The following is a 20,160-nucleotide window of genomic DNA, read 5'->3' as shown; positions in this document are numbered from 1 at the left end:
CGGTTGCATGATCAGGATGTCAAACTATGACCAGTACCATGTTTAGAATCTTTAAATTCAAATGAGCTTTAAATGATAGCGCCCAGGGAACGCTTGCTACGTGTATTAAATTTCAAGTTGATCCGACATGGGGTTCTGTAGAAAGTGACTCTCAAATGTTTTGACTTCAACCTAAAATGGCCGCCAGGTCACCCAAATTTTCACTTCCTTCATCTCAAGGTCTACAACATACCCCACTTTCACGCATTCCTGTTGAGCACTTTCAGCGATAGAAGTTTTTCAGTTTTGAAAAATGTAAACGTGGTCTTTTTTTTTTCCCCAGCATTGCTGTTCACACTTCAGCTTTGTCCTGTACTAAACACATGGAGAACACATCAATTGGGTTTCCAATCTAACAAGGCTATTGAACAAAACTCTAACTAAAATTACCAGACCCACAAACATGAACATACTGAAAAAAGGGAAATATTTTTAACTACTTTTGATCAAATTCAACCCACAACTGCAGACAAACAGTTGAAGACCCATGTCAATAAGGCTTCAAGACAAATAGGTGGACTGGCACATTAGTTTTAGAGATGAACTAAGACAAGATTACAGCAGACAACAGAGACATACTGAAACTGAAATTATATCCCGTAAGGCCCATAACACTGCATCCCTTGTCTCTCATCTGAATATTTTGGAAAATTGGTGCAGGCAGTGGAACAAATTATAAAAACGAAATAAAGAGTCCCTATGCAGTAGATTAGCTATACATCATGCCATTTGGCAGCTTTAAATGATCACCGTGTCTGTAAAGTGATCACATTGCCGCAAGTGATTGTAATTGTCGTAAACATTGCCAAAAAGTGGCCTGTGCAGATGTTCGCAACTCTGCTTTCGGCACATTTCTCAGTCTGGGTGGTCTCCGGCTGTATGTGGGAAGATCTACCAGCAACCTGCGGATGGTCGTGGGTTTCCCCCGGCTCTGCCCGGTTTCCACCAACCATAATGCTGGTTGCAGTTGTATAAGTGAAATATTCTTGAACACGGCGTAAAACACCAATCAAATAAGTAAATAAATCAGTCTGGGTGGTTCCCTCTCCCTGACGTCAGATGGCATTAATCGCTTCAGATTCAAGGTATGCAGCTAACGGCAGGGAACCAGACTAATTTCTCTGTACCAGTAAGCGAGGACCCCAAGAAGTTGTGACAAACGAGAAAAAGAGTTCTTTTCTAGAAGCAAAGTTATCCAAACAAAAGAAACAAGCCCTATTTCAGTTAAAAAAAAAACATAAAGCAGGTATTGCTATTAAATGCTCTGCAAACTTCAATGTGGGCAGTGTCAAAGTAAATTTACAGTTTCAAAAGAACGTCAACATTACACGCCTACACTATACAGTAGGCCTATAAAATATTTTACTTCCTATATTTCTACTAAAGTATTCCACAGATTTTGTTCCAGCTTTCTTTTTATCTCTCATGGTTCTGATACTGTCGCAGAGCACCATTAGATGAGCAATTTTTGAAAAATTTTTCCCATATGAAGTAGGACGCTTCCTTTCTCACAATAAAAAAAAATTAAGTTAGGCTTAAACCTTAATACAAGTCCTTCCCTAATATAAAACAAATTGACTTAAGTCCAGACTAAAGTCAATACCGGTCTTAACTGCGTATACACTTTTGAACAACTCGGCCCTGGTCACCGTGGAAACTAGAACCACATCTCACTTTTTTGCTTGTATTTCATTGTATAAAACTTCTTACTTTTTATCACTCTGCTGTAAATTATGAGGGAATATGCTTAATGACACAGCTTTTGACCTAGTGGCTATACAAAATAAAGCAGTACTCAGTGAATACATTAACCATGCTATTAAACAACAGTTTATGGCTTTGAAATTTTGTAAAACTAAAATTACAATTTAAAACAAGAAAAAGGTGATCACCTTATTTTCATAAACTGCCAAATTGCAGTCAGATAGAGAACAGCAACTCTGCAGGCAATCTTCTTTCGTCTTTCCTGTTAGGAAATCGAGAAATACAGCTTTGTCTGCTATGGATTCATTTGTTTTGATGATCACACTGTAAGTTTGTTCTGTGAGAACACCATCCATCCACATCCAAAGCTTGTTGATGTTTGCTGCCCACTGTCAGACAAACCTTCCGATACCGGGTAGGTTTTCGAGGCAAAAGCTACCCCTTTCAAGAAATAAACGACGCATATCAAAAGCAGTTTCATACTTAATTTTGATTTTAAACTACTACGGCAATTTATAGAGCCCGATCAAATGAAAATCAACGCATTTTCTACCCGCTATTTCCACTGTTTACTTCGCGAGTATCGAAATATGGCTTCGGTTCCGATGCCACTGACGCATGCGCATTGGCAACTAAATGACGCGTACTTTTGTCTTACGAGGTTATCTCCCTTGATTCCTTTATCCGTTTCACTGAGATCCATAGGTAGAACACATACCGGTATTGAGAGGAGGAACGAATGGATAAAACACCGTTTATTCGCGTCACATTAAACATCAGAAGAAAACAGACTACTGAATATACTGGGATTTGTTGAGTCTGTTAAAAGATGAAATGCCAATGTATGAAAATCGATATGCCGGTACAGCCATATAGACCTACTGTATTCATACAGCGTTTGCCTTAGTCCAACCTGGGATTAAGCGACGTCTATCTTAATCCCAGGTCCATCTAGATGGACTCAGTGTGCTATTTTAAAATTCTGACATTCAAAACAATCATGGTAACACTGATGAATGTCAGAATTTTTAAAACAGCACACGGAGTCTATCTAGATGGACTATGTTAGCCTATGAAGCCAGATTACCTTCAGAGCTAACACCTGTAATTGTTTGTCGAATAAGCTACACAGTTGTGCGTAAATTGACTCTTTTCTCATAAAACCTTTGTCCAGCCCATATGCTGCGAGCCATCACCAGGGGAAAGCTAATTACGGACCGATTCATACTTTACTGCTCTATACAACTGGTGTCTGCTCAGCTAAAAATGGACAAGTCCAGCTCATGCTGGCTTCCTCTCCGACCGTAAGTGGGAAGGTCTGTCAGCAATATGCGGATGGTCGTGGGTTTCAACCGGGCTCTACCCGGTTTCCACCCACCATAATGCAGACCGCCATCGTATACGTGAAATATTCTTGAGTACAGCGTAAAACACCAATCAAATAAATAAATAAATCAGCTAAAATGGCAAAGATGTCGATATTATATCTTGCCAGTGAAATAATTCTTTACGAGTGCCAGTGTTAAAACAACAAAGAAAAAAGAATTTCTTATTTATACCTTCACTTTTTTGATGCGTGTCGTGTCGTATACTAAGTTGGCCCTACAGTAGACATGCAGCTGGCACGCTGTGTATATTGTAAAGTACGATATAGTACAAGTACATAAATATGTGTTGACCTTTTCCTGATCTGATTACAAATGGATCGATCTCCTTGATTATCAGTCAGCTTCATGTGTAGGCATATATTGCGATAGATATAACTCATATCCTATATATATTGGCGCCAAACAACATGCATATGTAAATATACTGTCTTCAGTCAAGGTCATCTGTGTTATCGATAATAACCCAGTTTTATTGTAGTTACACTTCCGCCTGTATTGAATGTCAAAAAAGTCACTCAATAGCTGTAGGCCTATAACTGATCCCACCTAACCTGTTTCCATGGTGGTTATAACAGGACGTACTTGTGCATGAATGGATGGTTAGTTTACTGTATTCTCCATCCACTTAGCGTACGTATAGATCAATATACCAATTGACAAAACAATTTTAAAATAACACAGTTAACTGTTTACGGTAGACATGTTATAAAAGTAGTCTATAGTGCAACTATAGAGTTATAGAGACTGTAATCTTAATAATTCATTGCACTTGATATCTGCAGAAAGTCAATGTTAAATTTTGACTGCAATCTCCCCAATTTCCATCAAAGAGTTAAAGATGTGATTATATATATATATATATATATATATATATATATATATATATATATATATATATATATATATATATATATATATATATATGTGTGTGTGTGTGTGTGTGTGTGTGTGTGTGTGTGTGTGTATCTGTATCAGCATTCACGTATATATAATACATGGAATTATTTGTGAAATACTTCGGTGAAAAGCTCTGGGTACGTGTCTCGCAAGCACCTACATATGCCTAATATTACAATACACAACAACTGAATACAATGAAAACTGAAACTACGCGCGAATAACCATGAGGAGGGTAAAAAAAAGCTATACATACTTCATCTCAGGTAAAAATGTTTAATGGTCTTGTGTCAAAACACGATGAAGTAGCAGTTCAATGACTCGGGTTCGCAGGATTATTGAGTATATGCATTGTAAACTCCATGAAAACACACGAATGAATTGCGTGTGTTTGATAACTGTATTAGACTGACGGACTGTGATCGGGTGCCTTTAAATAGTACATGTATAAAAGCAGATTTTTCTCGAAATTTACACGACGGTCTGCTGTACTTGGTTTTGTTCACACCTATACACGTGCTGCGGTTGCAAACAGCAAGATGACACACCTGTGCCAGTATATACAGGCATTTGCGGCGACGGCATGTCGGCTAGGTACACAACGCTTGAAATTAACAAGTGTTACACTTATATGTTGTAATTTACGAGGAAACGAAAATAAACATATATGATATATATGCATAAATATGTAACAGACGACAGGTCTATAGAATTCGTATATATCTCAGGAAAAAAAATATGTAATGTGTCTCGATGCTATGAAACTGAGAATATATCTCCCCAATACCGTGGCAAATTAACCACTGCATGGATATTTTAAGGGATGGAGTTGAACTCTTGAATTTATATAAGCTCATCATAGAATATATATCTAAAAATCAACACATTAAGTCCAAATACATGCACAAAACAATAGTCATATAGACATGCGATGAAAAATTGTTATCTAAAACTCAACAGAATGTTTGATGTATGTTCATCGGCCTAGACGATGAAAACAGAAACTATAATTTCAGATAAAAATCGGCCAACCATTACATGGTTACTATGCCATGCAGTTTCTTGCAGATACTATACATATTAGACCTATACCAGAGATTATCATGCAGGTAAAACAAATATCAATACAGTTATGTAGCAATGATCGTGACATTCACGTCGACGATGCCTCCATGCACAGTTTTTCATGTTTATATATTATGCATGTTGTTTTTATGTGGCAACCTGCGTATTCATACAGATCAGTAGTATATTCCTAAACAACGGGCATACATATGTAATTACTCTCTGCCATTAATCCTTTAAACGTCGGAATAAAATATTATATAAAATGATATAGAGGGCTTCGAACTTCAGCATGCTGCCATATATATAGGCCTGGCTACATATACATCGGTCTCATTTAGGCCTATTTATTTTCGTATCAGATAATCTATAGGTTTGTGCCTGCATGCAGAGTGCTAGGAACCACCGACTGTGGTCAGATAGATGTCGGATCTCATACAGTGAAATGTGCGTTGTGCATGCATGGGGCTAATACGTGGATGTGAGAATAAATTGCCAGCTTTACGTGTATAGATCTATATTTACCATTATATAACGTATTATGTTTTATCACTTCATAAACTTCATATTTAGGTGAATATATGTTGTTAAAAAAACCTGTAATATAGGAAAATGCTGATCCTGCCATGCCGTTAAGAAATAATGGGACATATGAGAATTGCAATGGGACAGAAAAAACTAACAATCCCCTTAAAAAGCGTATAATGAGTACAGAAACAGAAATATCGGTACCATTAATTTATGAACACGTGAGCTGATAAAGTTTTATCTCCGCGCCACGAGCAAAGTTGATCAATCACATTTTTTTTTACAGAAATTTGAGTCTTTGAGCTCAAGCTTTTGTACACGGTTTGCTTTTGTAAAATCAATAGCGTGCTCAATAGAATCAATTTTTTTTTCAAATTTAAGCCAAAAAAGAGAAAAAAAAATTTGGAACCAATGGATTGTTGACAATACATGTTGCCCGAACACCTTGGCCGGTAGGCCTACGTGCGGGCTGTACAATAACCGTACAGTAGGCCTAGTATACGACAACTTTAAAAAGCCAAACATTGGTCTGCTTGATATTAGAAGAGCCGATCGAGCAGCTGAACTGCATGTTATAGGTTTCTTTTCTTTTCTTTTTTTCCTTTTATATTTGCTTGAGGGCTTTCACACGAATATACGGGTGTGTAACTATAGCTCTATTTATACCTTTCTTACATGGCCGATGTGGATACCATAAGGGCTTAATGTTATATCTGTATATATCCTGTATGCATGTTATGGTCTTATTTCATAATGTCGTTATAACTGCCTTTGTTTGACGATGCGGGACGCGTGTGTCATATATTAAGTGGTCTTTTGTTCCATTCTGATTGATGATGTGGCAGGGATAAGGCCATCTGGCTTGTTCTGGTGAACGGGCTCATTGTGCTGGGTCAGGGGTTTGTTTACAGCCAGCTACCGGAAAACCGGATGTTTTCGGACACCAGCCAGTTTATAAGTAATAGCAGTAGTCTTCTGGTTTCCGAACAGAACTATAGTGATGTCACAAAGTTCGTGCGCCTTGCGGAAGTAACGTGGGAAAAACGTAGTCCCGTTTGGGAATCTTGCAGAAGACAGTGTTGCTAGAATCTTGTGCTTGTGTCAAGTCGTAGTGAGAGCGAGAGACAAGGGAAGATAATTTGCTAAGCATCTACGTGTTTGCGGTTGGCTGAAGTAGAAACAGTTTTGTGTAAAACTTGTGTGTTATCGACATTGCAGAAGCTGAACAAGGGAGTGAAGTTCTCAGCTACGAGTCGGGACAGAGACGAGGCGGTAATGGCGGCACCTGAGTGCCACAGTCCAAACATGAATCAGAAACCAGCCTTGTCACAGTCGATCGAGGGACGATCACCTCCCGGCGGCAACCATGTCCACTTTCCGGAAAGAGAGGCCAACAAAATCCAAAAGAGACGGTATCTTACGGCCAAATACGGCATGCACCAAATGGCGTTGATACGAAAACGTTTAGCTATCGAAGATTGGGTGTACGACGAGTTGAGACGACTTTACGATTGCGTGGTGAGTGTTGTTGAACTGCTAAACTGCTTCTTTGAAAGGTAGCACTACCAGTTTATAAATTGAAAATGTTAAATATTATGTAAAGTACCTGACTTTTAATTGATTTCAGTTCTTCCTTTGAATACGCTAAGTATGTTGTAAAAAGTGTAACTTACACACTCACACACATGCCCGGTTTTGACAGTTAGGGTCATTGTCTCACAGATCGCACACCGGGGTGGTAACAACAACAACGGGTGCAATTTCCATACTATCACATATTTGTGACATGTATACGCAGTAGTTATAATAAAGAAACTTCAGTAGAATTAAATTTCCACGTGATAACAGACTATAACGAACAGGTAAACCGACGAAGTCTTACCTTATTCAAATTATTTTCGGAGATAAGATAAGGTTAATGATACTAGCTAATCATCTCGTCATTTTTAAACTACAGAAAATGTCAAGTGTTCGTCAGAATTTTATAAGTGATTTAGTTTGTACAAGTTTCAGAACTAAGTATACCTTGACACTATTTATGTAATACCTTTCAGCTAGGTAAACACTCTTAAACCTGTTCAAAATTATAGTTTATTTCTGTCAAAACACATTGCTAGTATCATTCAGAATAGAATTATCTTGTGTAACGTACTGCATCAACAACGTCGATCAGATTGGATCTGATCTTTTTGTACGATTTAATCTGAAATGTAGTTAGATCCGGCATAGAGGTGCTCGCGTTCTGTAAGAAGCAAAAGACTTTTTTTTTTCAATGGGGCCAAATACACTAGGTACGAGAGCATCATTTTCGTATCTTTGACTTTCCAACCATGACAGGAGGCCAATGCACAGTGATAGAGGGGATTTGACAAAGTTTTAAAAAAATTTATGGTTACAGAATGTGAATCTAAAGTGAAATGGACTGTTAGATGATAAGTGCACTATTCTACATATGCAGTCTATTGGATTTAATTTTGACCAGATTTTTGTCGCAAATGTACATCCTCCTAAGTAACACATTGCATAAGGACACGTATTTTGTATGAGGATAGGCGTAATAGAATTTTGTAATACATTGTAATAGAATGACATGAAATACTGTAAATGACCTGACATTTCGCCCACAAAAGTGCATTTTTAGAGGCAAATAAGTGCCAAAAAATATTATTTTTTGGTGCTGAAACTTACAATTTTTCAGTAGAATATCATCCCGTCCTCCAAGCATACCTCAAAACACCTTTTTTGAAGATCAATAAAACTTTCAGAATTGGGAAAAATTGGGCCAGTTTATCATGGAGGAAATGTATGGTCACTTGGGGTACTTGTGAGCATTTATCCAAATCTGAACAAAAAGAAAATGTTTTTGTATACATCTGTAATATAGTGTTGACAGAAGTTGTTGTGTGTAAATGTCCTTCATAGGTTAATAGAGCTTTGTGACACATTGTATGAGGGGAAAAAAAATAATAGCAATAAGACAATCTGATCCATCCTATTCCATTTTCAACATGGCTGTGTGTACATGTTACAGTATTTTTTGGTGTTTGCAGAAGTTGCCTATATGTCTTATTTAACATGTAAGTGACTAAAAATTTTGCCCCAAAATTGCATTTTTAGAGGCAAATAAATATCATAGTATATTACTTTATGGGCAGAAACTTACATTTTGTAGTTGTATATCCTCATATCATGTAAAGAAACCTCAAAACAGCTTTGTAAGATCAATAAGCTCTCAGAAGGAGGCAAAATGTGCATCTTTGTCTTGGGCATAATTTTAGGACATTTACCTTATTTATAAAGCATCATTTAAACAGGGGGAAATGGTGCTTCACGTTACTGTTGATTTGGTGAAAACTTTGGCAGTAAGATCTGAAATGAGACTTCTGGATGGACTCAAACTTCTGCCCTAGAGTGCTGTTTTACAAATCAAGTGACTGGGTATAAATGGCAGGACGAATTGGGAATATTAGTGTCTATTACGGAGATACTTCGTGTCATTTTCAGGTGTCATTAATGAAAATTGCCAGAATGATGAGCTCCAGATGTTACATGTAATAGGCAATTAGGTCCTGTCACCAAGTTTTTTTACCTTGTTGAAGGTCCTTTGTTAGTGTTAATTAGTGATGTTTGTTGTGTGATTACGCACTTTTGTGTGCAGAGCTTCACTGAATTAGGATCTATTGTAAAGCTACAGTATTAGCAGATTAGATGAAAGCCGCAAGTATGCCGCTAAAAATATAGGATTAGGTCCGAATAACTCTAGTCCTTCATGTACATGTACGTGGTTTGTGCCTGTGTATGTATGGAATGTGATTTATATTACTGTGGAAGTTCTGAATTCACAGCCATGCCAGTTATATAATTGGATATTGGAGTGTCCAGATCTTTATGCATAGTTCATAAGTGGTAAACAATACAGCTCCCACCTAGATGTGTGACCAAAGTTCACATCAAGTTGGTATTTCATGAGTCTGTACATATTTGCAAATGTATGCATGGAAAAACAAATCTTCAGCTCAGAAGCTTTTTTTTTGTATTTATTTAAAATGGATGATATTACATTGATTTGGCTTTAATTAACATCTGCTATGCCCAGTCCTAGGTTACATATGTCATAGGCTACCAGACACCCTCATAATGCCCTCCATTTATAAAGAGTTGAAATTATGTGATTAGTGTCTGTATGTGGTTTGCTATCTTGTACAAGTTTATGGACTTGAATGATATCCCCAAAGTGTATGCTAATGTACTGAGTTGCAGTGTTCAGCAGCATTGATCAGCATCATGCATGTACATGTATGGTAATGTGTCAAATTGGCCTCAGGTTAGTGGTCTTTCAGAACCAGTGACCAATTCCACAAAGACATCTCAAAATTTAAAATCTTCTCACAATGCTTGGTTTTTGGTTATGGAAGTTGAAATTTTGACACATTTGTCTTAATATAACATTGAGGAGGTGGTAAAAAAATGTTAATTCACATGACTAGAAAATAAGCTCTAAAATCATATTTCAAATTTTGCCTGAAGTCAAAACTGTCTGTGTTGAATCGGCCTCTGGATGGTTTTGCAAGACAAGTCATTGTTCAGGTGTCACTGTGTCATAGGTCATTTCTATTTTTAAATTCTATACCTTTGTGCATTTTTAGAAATGCCTCTATCCTGGAAGACCGCTCCTCAGCATTGTATATGAATACTTCAGCCACTCCACTTGTTCCCTCATTCCTTCATACCTGTGAAAACTGTCCGTGAACATGTATGCTGTAACCAGTCCCAACAGATGTGTATAGTTTTGTGCTTTGTTATCAGTAGCATGCCATTCATTTCCCCATTCCCAATTTTGCTGTTCAGTGATCTTATCATGCAGAGGACAAGACATGCTTTATCATAGAAACCATTTTTTGTTTAGCCATGCCTTTGTCCCCAAGTTAGACTTCATTATCCGCAGGAAACTGTAAAGTGTGTATATACTTTCTTCCCTATATACAACATGCAGGCTGCTGCTCATCTCACATGTATTTTCACTTGGATATAGTGTTTCTGCAGGTTACCATATTTCCCGCTGTGTTAAGCCTGCAAGATAATTTCTTTATGAAATTCATTTTCAGTCATAAGCTGCTATCACTGATTTTTCTCACACATACATAAAGATCTAAAGAAAGCCTGTAAATAGACTGTTACTGCTTAGATCTTCTCACTAATATTATCAGTATTGCATAGCTATAACCAACATTTATAATTCATAGGGCAGAAACTAAGGTCTGTCACAAGCTTTTTTTAATTTTTTTTTTTTCCAGAAGATCTTGATCTTGGATGTATGCTGTGACCGGTACATCACTTTAGTGTTCACTATATATTCAGATTTATATATGTTATATTTGCCTATAGAATCATAAATCCTGTATTACGAAATGAATTTGCCAACCCAGAATTTTTGTAGGATCTGTATAGCCTTTTTCTGTGTGACTTGTTCATTGACCGTGAAATTCTATCCACCTTTATGTATAGACTTTATAGTCCACTGGCTGTTCACAAAGAAAACTGTGAAAGAAAAAGTACTGTCGTCGTATTAAATCAGGCTGTGTAATAATTTCTTCTTCACAAATATGGCTTGGATCTGTCTGCTGGAGATTAGTCCCCTTATTCAAGTCCGCGTGAAGAGTGGTCAGGTGAATGACTTACAGATGTTCAGTGTTTTTTTTAAATTTTTTTAAAAACTGCTCAGGTTAGTTTGAAATTCTGTCTGTTATCAGAAAATGCACAAATGACATCAGCTCTACAAAAAGTGTCCTGAAGTAAGATCGTACAGAACATGTATTTAATTATTTATCTATTTGATTGATGTCTATACTCGAGTATTGAATATGTAATAGTATATGTACAAACAGGTCTTGGTTCTTTCAGAGACTACATCAGGAACTTCTAGAACTCTAAATAACTGAACAAGTGGAACTGTAGTTCAAGACCCAAGTATTAAGAATGCCTCCAAAGTCTTGTAGTTTAATGTTTCTGTGTTAATATTTGTGTTTCAGAACGATTCGGAGGATCACAACTGTCAGTTTGATCTGGAGGAAGTGCTAAATTTGGAGGATGATTCTCAAATCCGAGAATATGTTGCAGTAAGTCACTCCATCATTCATTTGTTCACTCGGCATGTGCTCATTACGCTATTCATAACATGCTGTTCTACCTTCTCTCTTCATGAGTGAATCATTAGCACCTAAAGGCATCTGTTATTAGAATGTTTATTAACGGTATATGTATGCCAATAAAATGTGTCTGTCATGTCAGTCTGTACAGTGAGCAATGTAGCCTGAAGGCAGAACTGAACAGTTACTTTGTTCTGTTGTACCTTTCTAATTACTTCATGTTGCATAAGAATGAAACTTTAGTGTGGTCTACAAATAATGCTTCACTAAAGGTTGGGCTTTTTCTTATAGACATTTCTCGTCACACAATACTGAATTTTTTCCCTTTTAGTATTTCGCTCTTTTTTTTTTATAAAAGGAATTGACGAATTAAAATTGTTATACTGTGTAAAGTGTAAGGCATCCTCGTGAATGAAGTCAAATTCAGAATGTTTGTCACTGTTGTTAGAGGGTTTTTTTTTATTTTGCGCTTTTATGTCTGGATGCCCACAAGGAAGTACATACATTGTACATTTATGTGCAATTATTGTTCATTATAACCATTTTTACATTTAATTTATGAATAGTTGATATTGTTATGGTAATCAGGAATGTAACAGTATATTTAAGTGGGTTAACTGATTGTACATATAACAGAGCTTATGTTTATGGGCTAAATTTTTAAAGTTAAAATCTAAAGGTTTCTCACCTGTATTCTGTGTATAAATTGTCACAGTACATGAAGTTCATTTATAGTAAAGAGGTTTACAAATGAATGGTACTGCTTGCTAGGGAAATAAACTTTTTTGTGAGTCATGGATGCATGAAAGCAAAGATCAGTGAAATATGTTGTGATTTTATCCACATTGATGCATTAACTGAATAAAGCGTACATTACAAGAAAAAATTCTTTGCCAAATTTCAAATGACGTTACACTTAAATCTACTGTAAATCTTCAACCTTTTCAACCTCTAAAGCACATTTTCACTGGAATTTATGTACAGAATCATTAAGAAAATGATGCTAAAAATTATTTGTTTGTGTCATTAAAGATGCAAACTTCATAATACTGCACAAATTATTTCTTCATTTTCTCAGAATATTTAAAAATACTCATCTCAGAAGCTGTTGAAAGGGTTGAAGAATTAGGTAGTTAAAACTAACAGTGTTGAAAGTACCTGTAAGAAAAGAAATACAGCCAGTGGCCATGCTAGATTCACACATTGAAATATGTTACTGTGTGTGGGATGTGCAGACCCTGGTTTGGAAGGATACCTGTGGAGAAGGGAGCGATGTTAGTGTACATGGTCAAGTAGGGTGATAGTTTGTGTGTGTGGTAGGGGGTGGGGAGGGGGGGGCCCCATGTAATATTTTGGTCATGTTCACTCCCACATCCCCCGAGTGTTACCTGACAGGTCACTAGGCTGAGTCTTCAGGTCACCAAGCTGACATTTGCTCAAGCATCCTTGTCAGTTTTGTTTGCTAAACTGGAGGTATCCATGAGTCATTCTCGGTGGTTAACCCCCACCCATATAACAGTGGAACAACAGTGGTGCATTATCTGACCACTTTGTTAACTACTGCGGCTTCTGCATGCTGATAGGCTACCTGTATGGATCGAACAAGATTAGAGGCCAGATGGTCAACAATACACAGAATGGTGAAGAAGGAATTAAATGTCAGTTAGCCGTGTGAACATTATTCATGTCTGATTCAAGGGTAATTAATGTTTAGTACTTATAATTAGCTGATGTTTGAGAGGTTATTGTGTTAATGATGAGTATTTGGATACATGTAGAGAAAGAAAATTGATGGTTCGTTTGAATCCATCTCTACCAGTGTTATTAACATTACTATAATTCTTCAACTTTTAACATGTTTACAAGTTCTTTATTTAAGCATATTCTGAAAGCATTATTTTGTGTAGGTTAATAAAGTAATATTTTTTGTGAAGCTCTGAAAATGGCCAATCCAACCAAAGCTGTTTTGTCCTCAAAATAAAAATTAAAATGTGCATAAATTGCACTGAGAAAAGCATTTAAGCAAAAAGGTTGAGGAATTAGTGTGGTAGAGCATAGCCGTCCTACTTGCGTTTGTAGTTTGTGATTCTCAGTTGTCATTAGCTGCTGATCAAATGGGTTAAAATGGCGACATACACATGACAGAGCAGCAGGTGACACCCACATTGGGTATATAAATTCCGCCAGGGGTGTAAATAATTTATGCCCTGCGTACATGACTGACTGTGCAGGACTGAGCATGGGGAGTTGGACTGATGTCATTTTCCTCTGTGGCACTGAATTCCATGGCACGTCGGTCATTGTGACATCATGCCTCTATATCTTTGCTGTCTGCAATGGACACGGCTGCCCTCGGTGGTGTGATGGGTTTAAATCCCCATGTACCCTTCACAACACCAAGATAACTTGCCTAGTTTGGCCTTAAAGTACCAAAACCCAGGAACCTCTCACCAGTTCATTCTCTGTGAGTTCATGTCCAGCTCATGCTGGCTTCCTCTCCAGGCGTATGTGGGAGGGTCTAGCCGCAACATGCAGATGGTTGTGAATTTCTTCCGGGCTCTTCATGGTTGCGTCTTACCATAATGCTCTCTTGAGTACGGCGTAAAACACCAATTGAATAAGTGAATAAATTAAAGTTTCCAACAGAGCATTTATCATAGTTCTGTTATGTAGGAAGACACACCAATCCTACCTGCAATGTGTACACCAAGAGTCTGTTTATGCTAATGCATTTTGTTAGTTTTAACTGTGCATGTCAAATGCAGCTTGTTCCCAAATTTCTACTGTTACTATTACAAAAATATGAGCAGAAAAAAGGCTTCAGAATATGCTTCAATAAACATCTTGCAGGCATGCAAAAAGGTTGAAGAATTACAGTACTTTTATGTAGGTTTTAGTGAGAAGTTGTATTTATCATGTTTGTGCTGTTGTGGTTACAGGCTACACTTGCAGATGCCAAACAGCCAAAAGAGGAAATTGAGGTGAGTTTTAAGACAGCAACCTTCTGGCTATACAGGTATATGTGAACCTACCAGGCAAAGCAGGAATGTACAGAACTGTATCTGTGGAGGTACAGTATTTGTGAGCTGGAGAATATTGATTAAACATGCTGTGTGTGAAATAAAGCAGTTCCAAATCCTGCCTAATGAAACATTCATGGCAGAGTCTGTCTGTTTTAGTTGTGGGGAAAGGGTTGAGGGATCAGAAGTCAGCCCTGATAACAGGTCCTATCCATTATACAGTATATAGGTGCGTAATGAGATTAATGGCTCTCTCTGACATAAGCTGATGAATATGAGCAATACATATGAAGCGTTTGGTTGTGCTATGTGTTGTACTATGCACTTTATGCTTTCTTCAGTTTATGCCAGAAGCAGTGGTAAAATACAGTTGCACTGTAGCATTGAATATAGTTCTGTAAGAGTAACAAAAGACAAGGATTCATTTCATAATGTAGTTGGATTGTAGGTGTTGCTTGATGATCAGTTCCAACTGAACTACTGTATCTGACCGGACAGTTAACTCCCAAAAAGTATGAGGTTAGATGCAAAAAAAGTGTCATAAAATATTACTTTTGGTGGAGGAACTTACATCTTTTCAGAAGGATATCATCCTGCCATAGAAACAAACCTCAAAATACCTCTTTTATGGTCAATGGAACTCTCAGAATCTGATAAAATGAACTTAGTCACTTGAGAAATTTTAGGCGACATACAGTATGGTACATTTATTTTAATAAGTCTTCACGGGATATTTGTGACCAGTTATGAAGTTAGGAAGTCAGCATGTATTTGTGGGATGTAATTTGAAATATTGTTATTGTTACTTCTGTTTCAGAAATTTACAGAGGAGGTTCTGATTAAAGCTCGGACTCTCTAGCTGTCCCACCTAAACCTCACACCAAAGACTGCTATGTCTATAGAATCACTGTAAATACTGTACCAAATGTATGTAGTATGTGTCAAGAGGCACAGAGCTAGTCCCGGCTGGCCTTCCCAGCACCACCAGAACTACTGACACTCTTCTTACCTGTTTGTCAGTGCTGAGGAGAGAGTGGTGGGAAGTCAAAGCAATTTTAACATACTGTGTACAGAGGTTTTAATTTTTGCAGCACAATATTTAACACAAATGATTATAAGTGTCCTAGCTAGCAACATGTAAGCCATGTCTTCATCAGCAAGACATCCCGAACAGAAATTGGAAAGTGAAAACAATATAGGCTCTTGTCAAGAATTTACCAACAGATTAAGACCCTCGGAGAACCATTCAGGCTAAGCAGTCGAGCTTGATGTGCTGGAATACCAAGGTTTATGTGCTGGACACCAAGGTTGATCTGTCAGAACATTGATGTGCTGGAACACCAAGGCTGATGTGCTGGAACACCAAGGTTAATGTGCTTGAACTCCAAGGTTGATGGGCTGGAACTCCAAGGTTGACATGCTGGAATGCCAAGTTTGATATACTGGAACACAAATATTGATGCACTGGAACTCCAAGGTTGATGCGCTGAAACATGAAAGTTGATGTGTTGGAGACACAAGGATGATTTGCAAGAACACCACTGTATATCTTGTGAGGATGCAGTTTAGTGTATCTGCCATGAAATAGCCCAGCTTCTGCTGTGAAGCATACTATGCTATGGAAGCCCTGAGCAGCCTACAGAAGGAAATAAGATGTTATACAGTTGTGAAGAAATCAAGAACACTGATGAGGAGTTTGCATGTGATAGTTTAGCTTCCAGAATCAATGCTTACCTTCAGTACCTTTGTGGATGTTTCTATAGAAATGTCTGTTCCACTGACCCTGAGCTTAGCAGGTTGATCATACGGTCTTATTCTTAACTGTCTATAGTGACCAGTTTGAGTGAGTATCTGTGAATTCATCAGATCATAGCCATGATTGCTTGGTAGCCAAGCTGTTTGATCAGTTTTTAAGTCTGCAGTAATTGGAATAAGATGACCTCATTTCCGAGGGCATCAACATTTTATGGTTGTATGCTACAGCATTAAGCATATCATTGCTGTGCACTGGACCTGCAGCTTCATGTTTTCTCGTTTTGTCCTAGATTTAAACCCATAATCAGGCTTTACATGTTGAACCACAGACCTACAGGCTGCTTATTCATTACCTATAGGATATGGTGAACTACAGCAAGCTTCTGAGCGTCAGAAACTTTGATGCTAGAATTAGTCTTCCTTATTATTGCACAAGATGTGTTAATCTGCAACAGAGAGTAGGAAATAATTGGCATTGTATTTAAGAATATGTGATGGTCTCAGTCATTGTTTAGTTTACAATCTAAATACATTATCGTTATGACCTTGATATTTCTTTCACTAATGGGTTTTAAATGGGTTTTTTTTGTTTTTTTTTTTAATTTGGTGAAATATACAAGCTATCCTTTTGAGACATTTACACAGACTCATGTACATCAGTTCAGTCATGTAGCGACTCCACAAAATCTGTAAATTAGAGTTGAACAGACATTAAGGCATTACAGTATGAATCTTATGCTAGAGATGAATCTCATACTAGTCTCCTATCCATGCTACTTTGTTGACCCATGTTTTTTTTTTTTAGTGCTCTATCTTTAGAAGTAAAGCCTGTAGGTTTTCTTGTCACTGTGTCTTGGTTTTAACGACTAACCCCATAAATAACCTGTACTTGTCTATTCATGTATCTCTTTATCATATTTATGTATGCTAATCCAAGTCTGTGTATTGTGTGGATCAGGTTGAGGCTTTGTCTGTCATAACCTTGGTGAAATGGTGAAACTTAAAAAGTTGTTTGGGGTATTGCCCAGCATTTATTTATTTTTATTTTGTAAAAATTATTATTATTATTATTTTTTTTTTTTGAAGAACAGAGTTTGGTGTAACGCGTCAAAGTTTTTTTAGAGATGATTTATTAACAATTCCCGTCAGATGACCAAATGGAGTGTTCAAATAAATTAATACAGATTTACATTTTATATTTGTTGAATAATATACAAACAGAAGCAAGCTTTAAATGAAAAATGTAAAGAAAAAAAAAGTTAAAATTGAAAGCCAAAAAAAAAAAACAAAATTGGTGGGGTGGTTTTCATTGGGTAGATAGGGTTACCCCAAACAAACTTGTTAATTTATGCCTTAGCCAAGTGTTTTTTTGTGTGTTTTTTTTTTAACTGATTTGGTCAGGTAACTGTAGATCTGTGTTTGTAATTGACAATGTATTCTTGACTGGTCACTTTTAAATCACATATAAAGCATTTAGCTGCAATGTCGTAATGTTGTCAAATCAGCTAAAAAAATACCTGTACCCATGATGCCTTTCTGGATTTAATGCAAGGCTTTTGCTGCCTTTTCTCACTTGAGAACTGTTAGTTTTTCTCTTTTACAAAAAAAAAAAAATAATAAAATGCACCTCACTGATGAATTTTCTCCTGGATGCATAGAGCTTGCAAGAGGCATATTGCTGAATGCAGGTATACCTGTAAACCAAGGATATTGGACAGAAAATAACATGCATGTGTGGCTTGGATGCTGTTATTGTTAGTGTTATAATCCTTCCACAAGAAAACTTCTACCGTCCATGATGCAGGATAAGGGTGCCTGTAGGATGATCACATGTTTATAGTATTGCCTTTAATGACTAATAGTTTTTAGCTTGTAAATCAGTAATGAACTGAAATTCAGAACAGTCTGTGGTATGCCAACATCTTTATAACATTGCTTTCAATTTGGCTAAGAAATTCAGTTTAATATCAGAATATGTGGTACAGACAGAAGGAAGAGGCTTCCTGTGGAAGGCTGACATGCCTAAATTTTTGTAACAAGATTATAACAATTTGTGGTGGTTGTGGTAGTTAAAATTTCACCAAGCAAAGTTCGGTAGACTTAAACAAGGCTGCATTTTGCCTCCTTGTAGTTGGCAGTATAAAGACCCATACTACGAGTTAACACATACATCATTTATCTACTGGAATTCTTAGATTCCTTCGCTTTTTGATAAAGCTATGACGACAAGGCTTTGCGCATTGTAACTTGTTAACTGCATCTACAGGCAGATCTTCAAGGGTAGCTAGGATTGAGCAAGGTTGTTGACCGTACCCTGCAACACTTTACTGTCCTGCAAGAAAGAGCTCACTAACTGAAGTGCATTCCACTGTCAGCCATTGGTGGCCTTATATGATTGAGTCATGACAACCAGGTTGTTTTCTTTCCCATATCTCTGTATCCTATAGGTCACTTGTCAGGTTACCCATGTTTGTGATGCTATAAGATTAAGTGATTATGTGAAATAAAAAACTTGGATAGACAGTATTTTGATATACCTCAGTAGCACCCCATTTTCATGTAGCTCTCTTTGTACAATGGCTTTCAAGGAATATTAGGTGAGCAATGATTTTAGACTGAAAACTCTATTCCAGCACGTTAAAGGATTCTCGGAAACTCAAAGAACATTGAAAAAGGGGGTGAGGGTGGGAGAATCATATTTCTTCTCTAACCAGGCTAGATTATTCCCATTTTCTGATAAAACTTACACTTTTCTTAATGTAATATGGACTGGTTGAGACGTTCGTCTCATAGTTACAGGTGAAATATCTTTAAAGCCAAGAAAATATAATTAGCTTCATGATTTTGCACTGTTTTTACAACTCAGCCGTGGTTTGTATAGTGTTGATAAGATATGAAATCCAAGTCATTGATATATTCTTATACGCTACTCTGTGTTTGTAACTGCTATAAGAGACGTGCTTTGAAGAAATGTGAGGTGTATCATTTCACTAATACTTGTATTTTTTATTGTGATTCTGTTAACACCATGATTTCAGATGTACCATATTGTACCAGTCGTTCTTCATACGCAGTCGTAAGATGTCGGTGTTTGTCATCAGCTACCGCCGACCTGCTGGTTTATGTGCTCTCCGACAATTCGTAGTTTGAAATTCGTTATGTTTGAAAACAGTTATTTTGAAAGTGGAATTATGTGGTAAATTATTTCTCTGAAACTTGTTTGAGCAAATGTTAATATTTATTTTCAGGTTTTTTTTTTTATATGGCTTTGTTGAAACAATGAGTAAGACCGCGATTTTATCCGCCATATTAGTTTATACGTGGGGACTCGTGACTGCCCGATTCAGGCGCGGTGTATTGCCAAGGTACATTTCCCAGTTGGCCAGGATTGCCTCACAACTGCTGATTAACAGCTTGGGTTGTCTCCATATATTTGTCTTCCTTTCTTAAACATGGTCATATAGTGAAATATGTTAGATTTTATTTGTTGGAAACTGAGTTTGTCCCAGTTCATGATTAACCAAAAAGTTCCAAGATCGGCATACACGTCCATTATCACGATGGTTTTCTGTAAATATAGACATATATTTTGAGAAGAATAAAAGTGTCATACCTTCA

At 37.1% G+C, this 20,160-nt stretch overlaps 2 protein-coding genes across 4 annotated transcripts in view; one reads left to right on the top strand and one right to left on the bottom strand.

Annotated features, from left to right (window-relative positions):
• Nucleotides 1-2,330, bottom strand: part of LOC135466152 (uncharacterized) — a 15,983-nt gene extending 13,653 nt beyond the window's left edge. Inside the window, exon 1 of the mRNA XM_064743527.1 lies at nucleotides 1,932-2,330. Coding sequence (XP_064599597.1) covers nucleotides 1,932-2,105 — 174 coding nt within the window. The 5' untranslated portion in view covers nucleotides 2,106-2,330. The remainder of the gene's footprint in view (nucleotides 1-1,931) is intronic.
• Nucleotides 1-20,160, top strand: part of LOC135466153 (protein phosphatase 1 regulatory subunit 14B-like) — a 25,107-nt gene extending 4,947 nt beyond the window's left edge. For all 3 annotated transcript variants that reach the window (XM_064743530.1, XM_064743528.1, XM_064743529.1), the window contains 4 exons: nucleotides 6,840-7,139; nucleotides 11,651-11,737; nucleotides 14,707-14,748; nucleotides 15,605-20,160. In XM_064743530.1, coding sequence (XP_064599600.1) covers nucleotides 6,840-7,139; nucleotides 11,651-11,737; nucleotides 14,707-14,748; nucleotides 15,605-15,646 — 471 coding nt within the window. In that variant the 3' untranslated portion in view covers nucleotides 15,647-20,160. The remainder of the gene's footprint in view (nucleotides 1-6,839; nucleotides 7,140-11,650; nucleotides 11,738-14,706; nucleotides 14,749-15,604) is intronic.

The sequence above is a fragment of the Liolophura sinensis genome, chromosome 6 (assembly GCF_032854445.1).
Source record: "Liolophura sinensis isolate JHLJ2023 chromosome 6, CUHK_Ljap_v2, whole genome shotgun sequence".
NCBI lineage: Eukaryota > Metazoa > Mollusca > Polyplacophora > Chitonida > Chitonidae > Liolophura > Liolophura sinensis.
The sequence above is the reverse complement of the archived record's forward strand: the minus strand, read 5'-3'. Positions and strand labels throughout refer to the sequence as shown.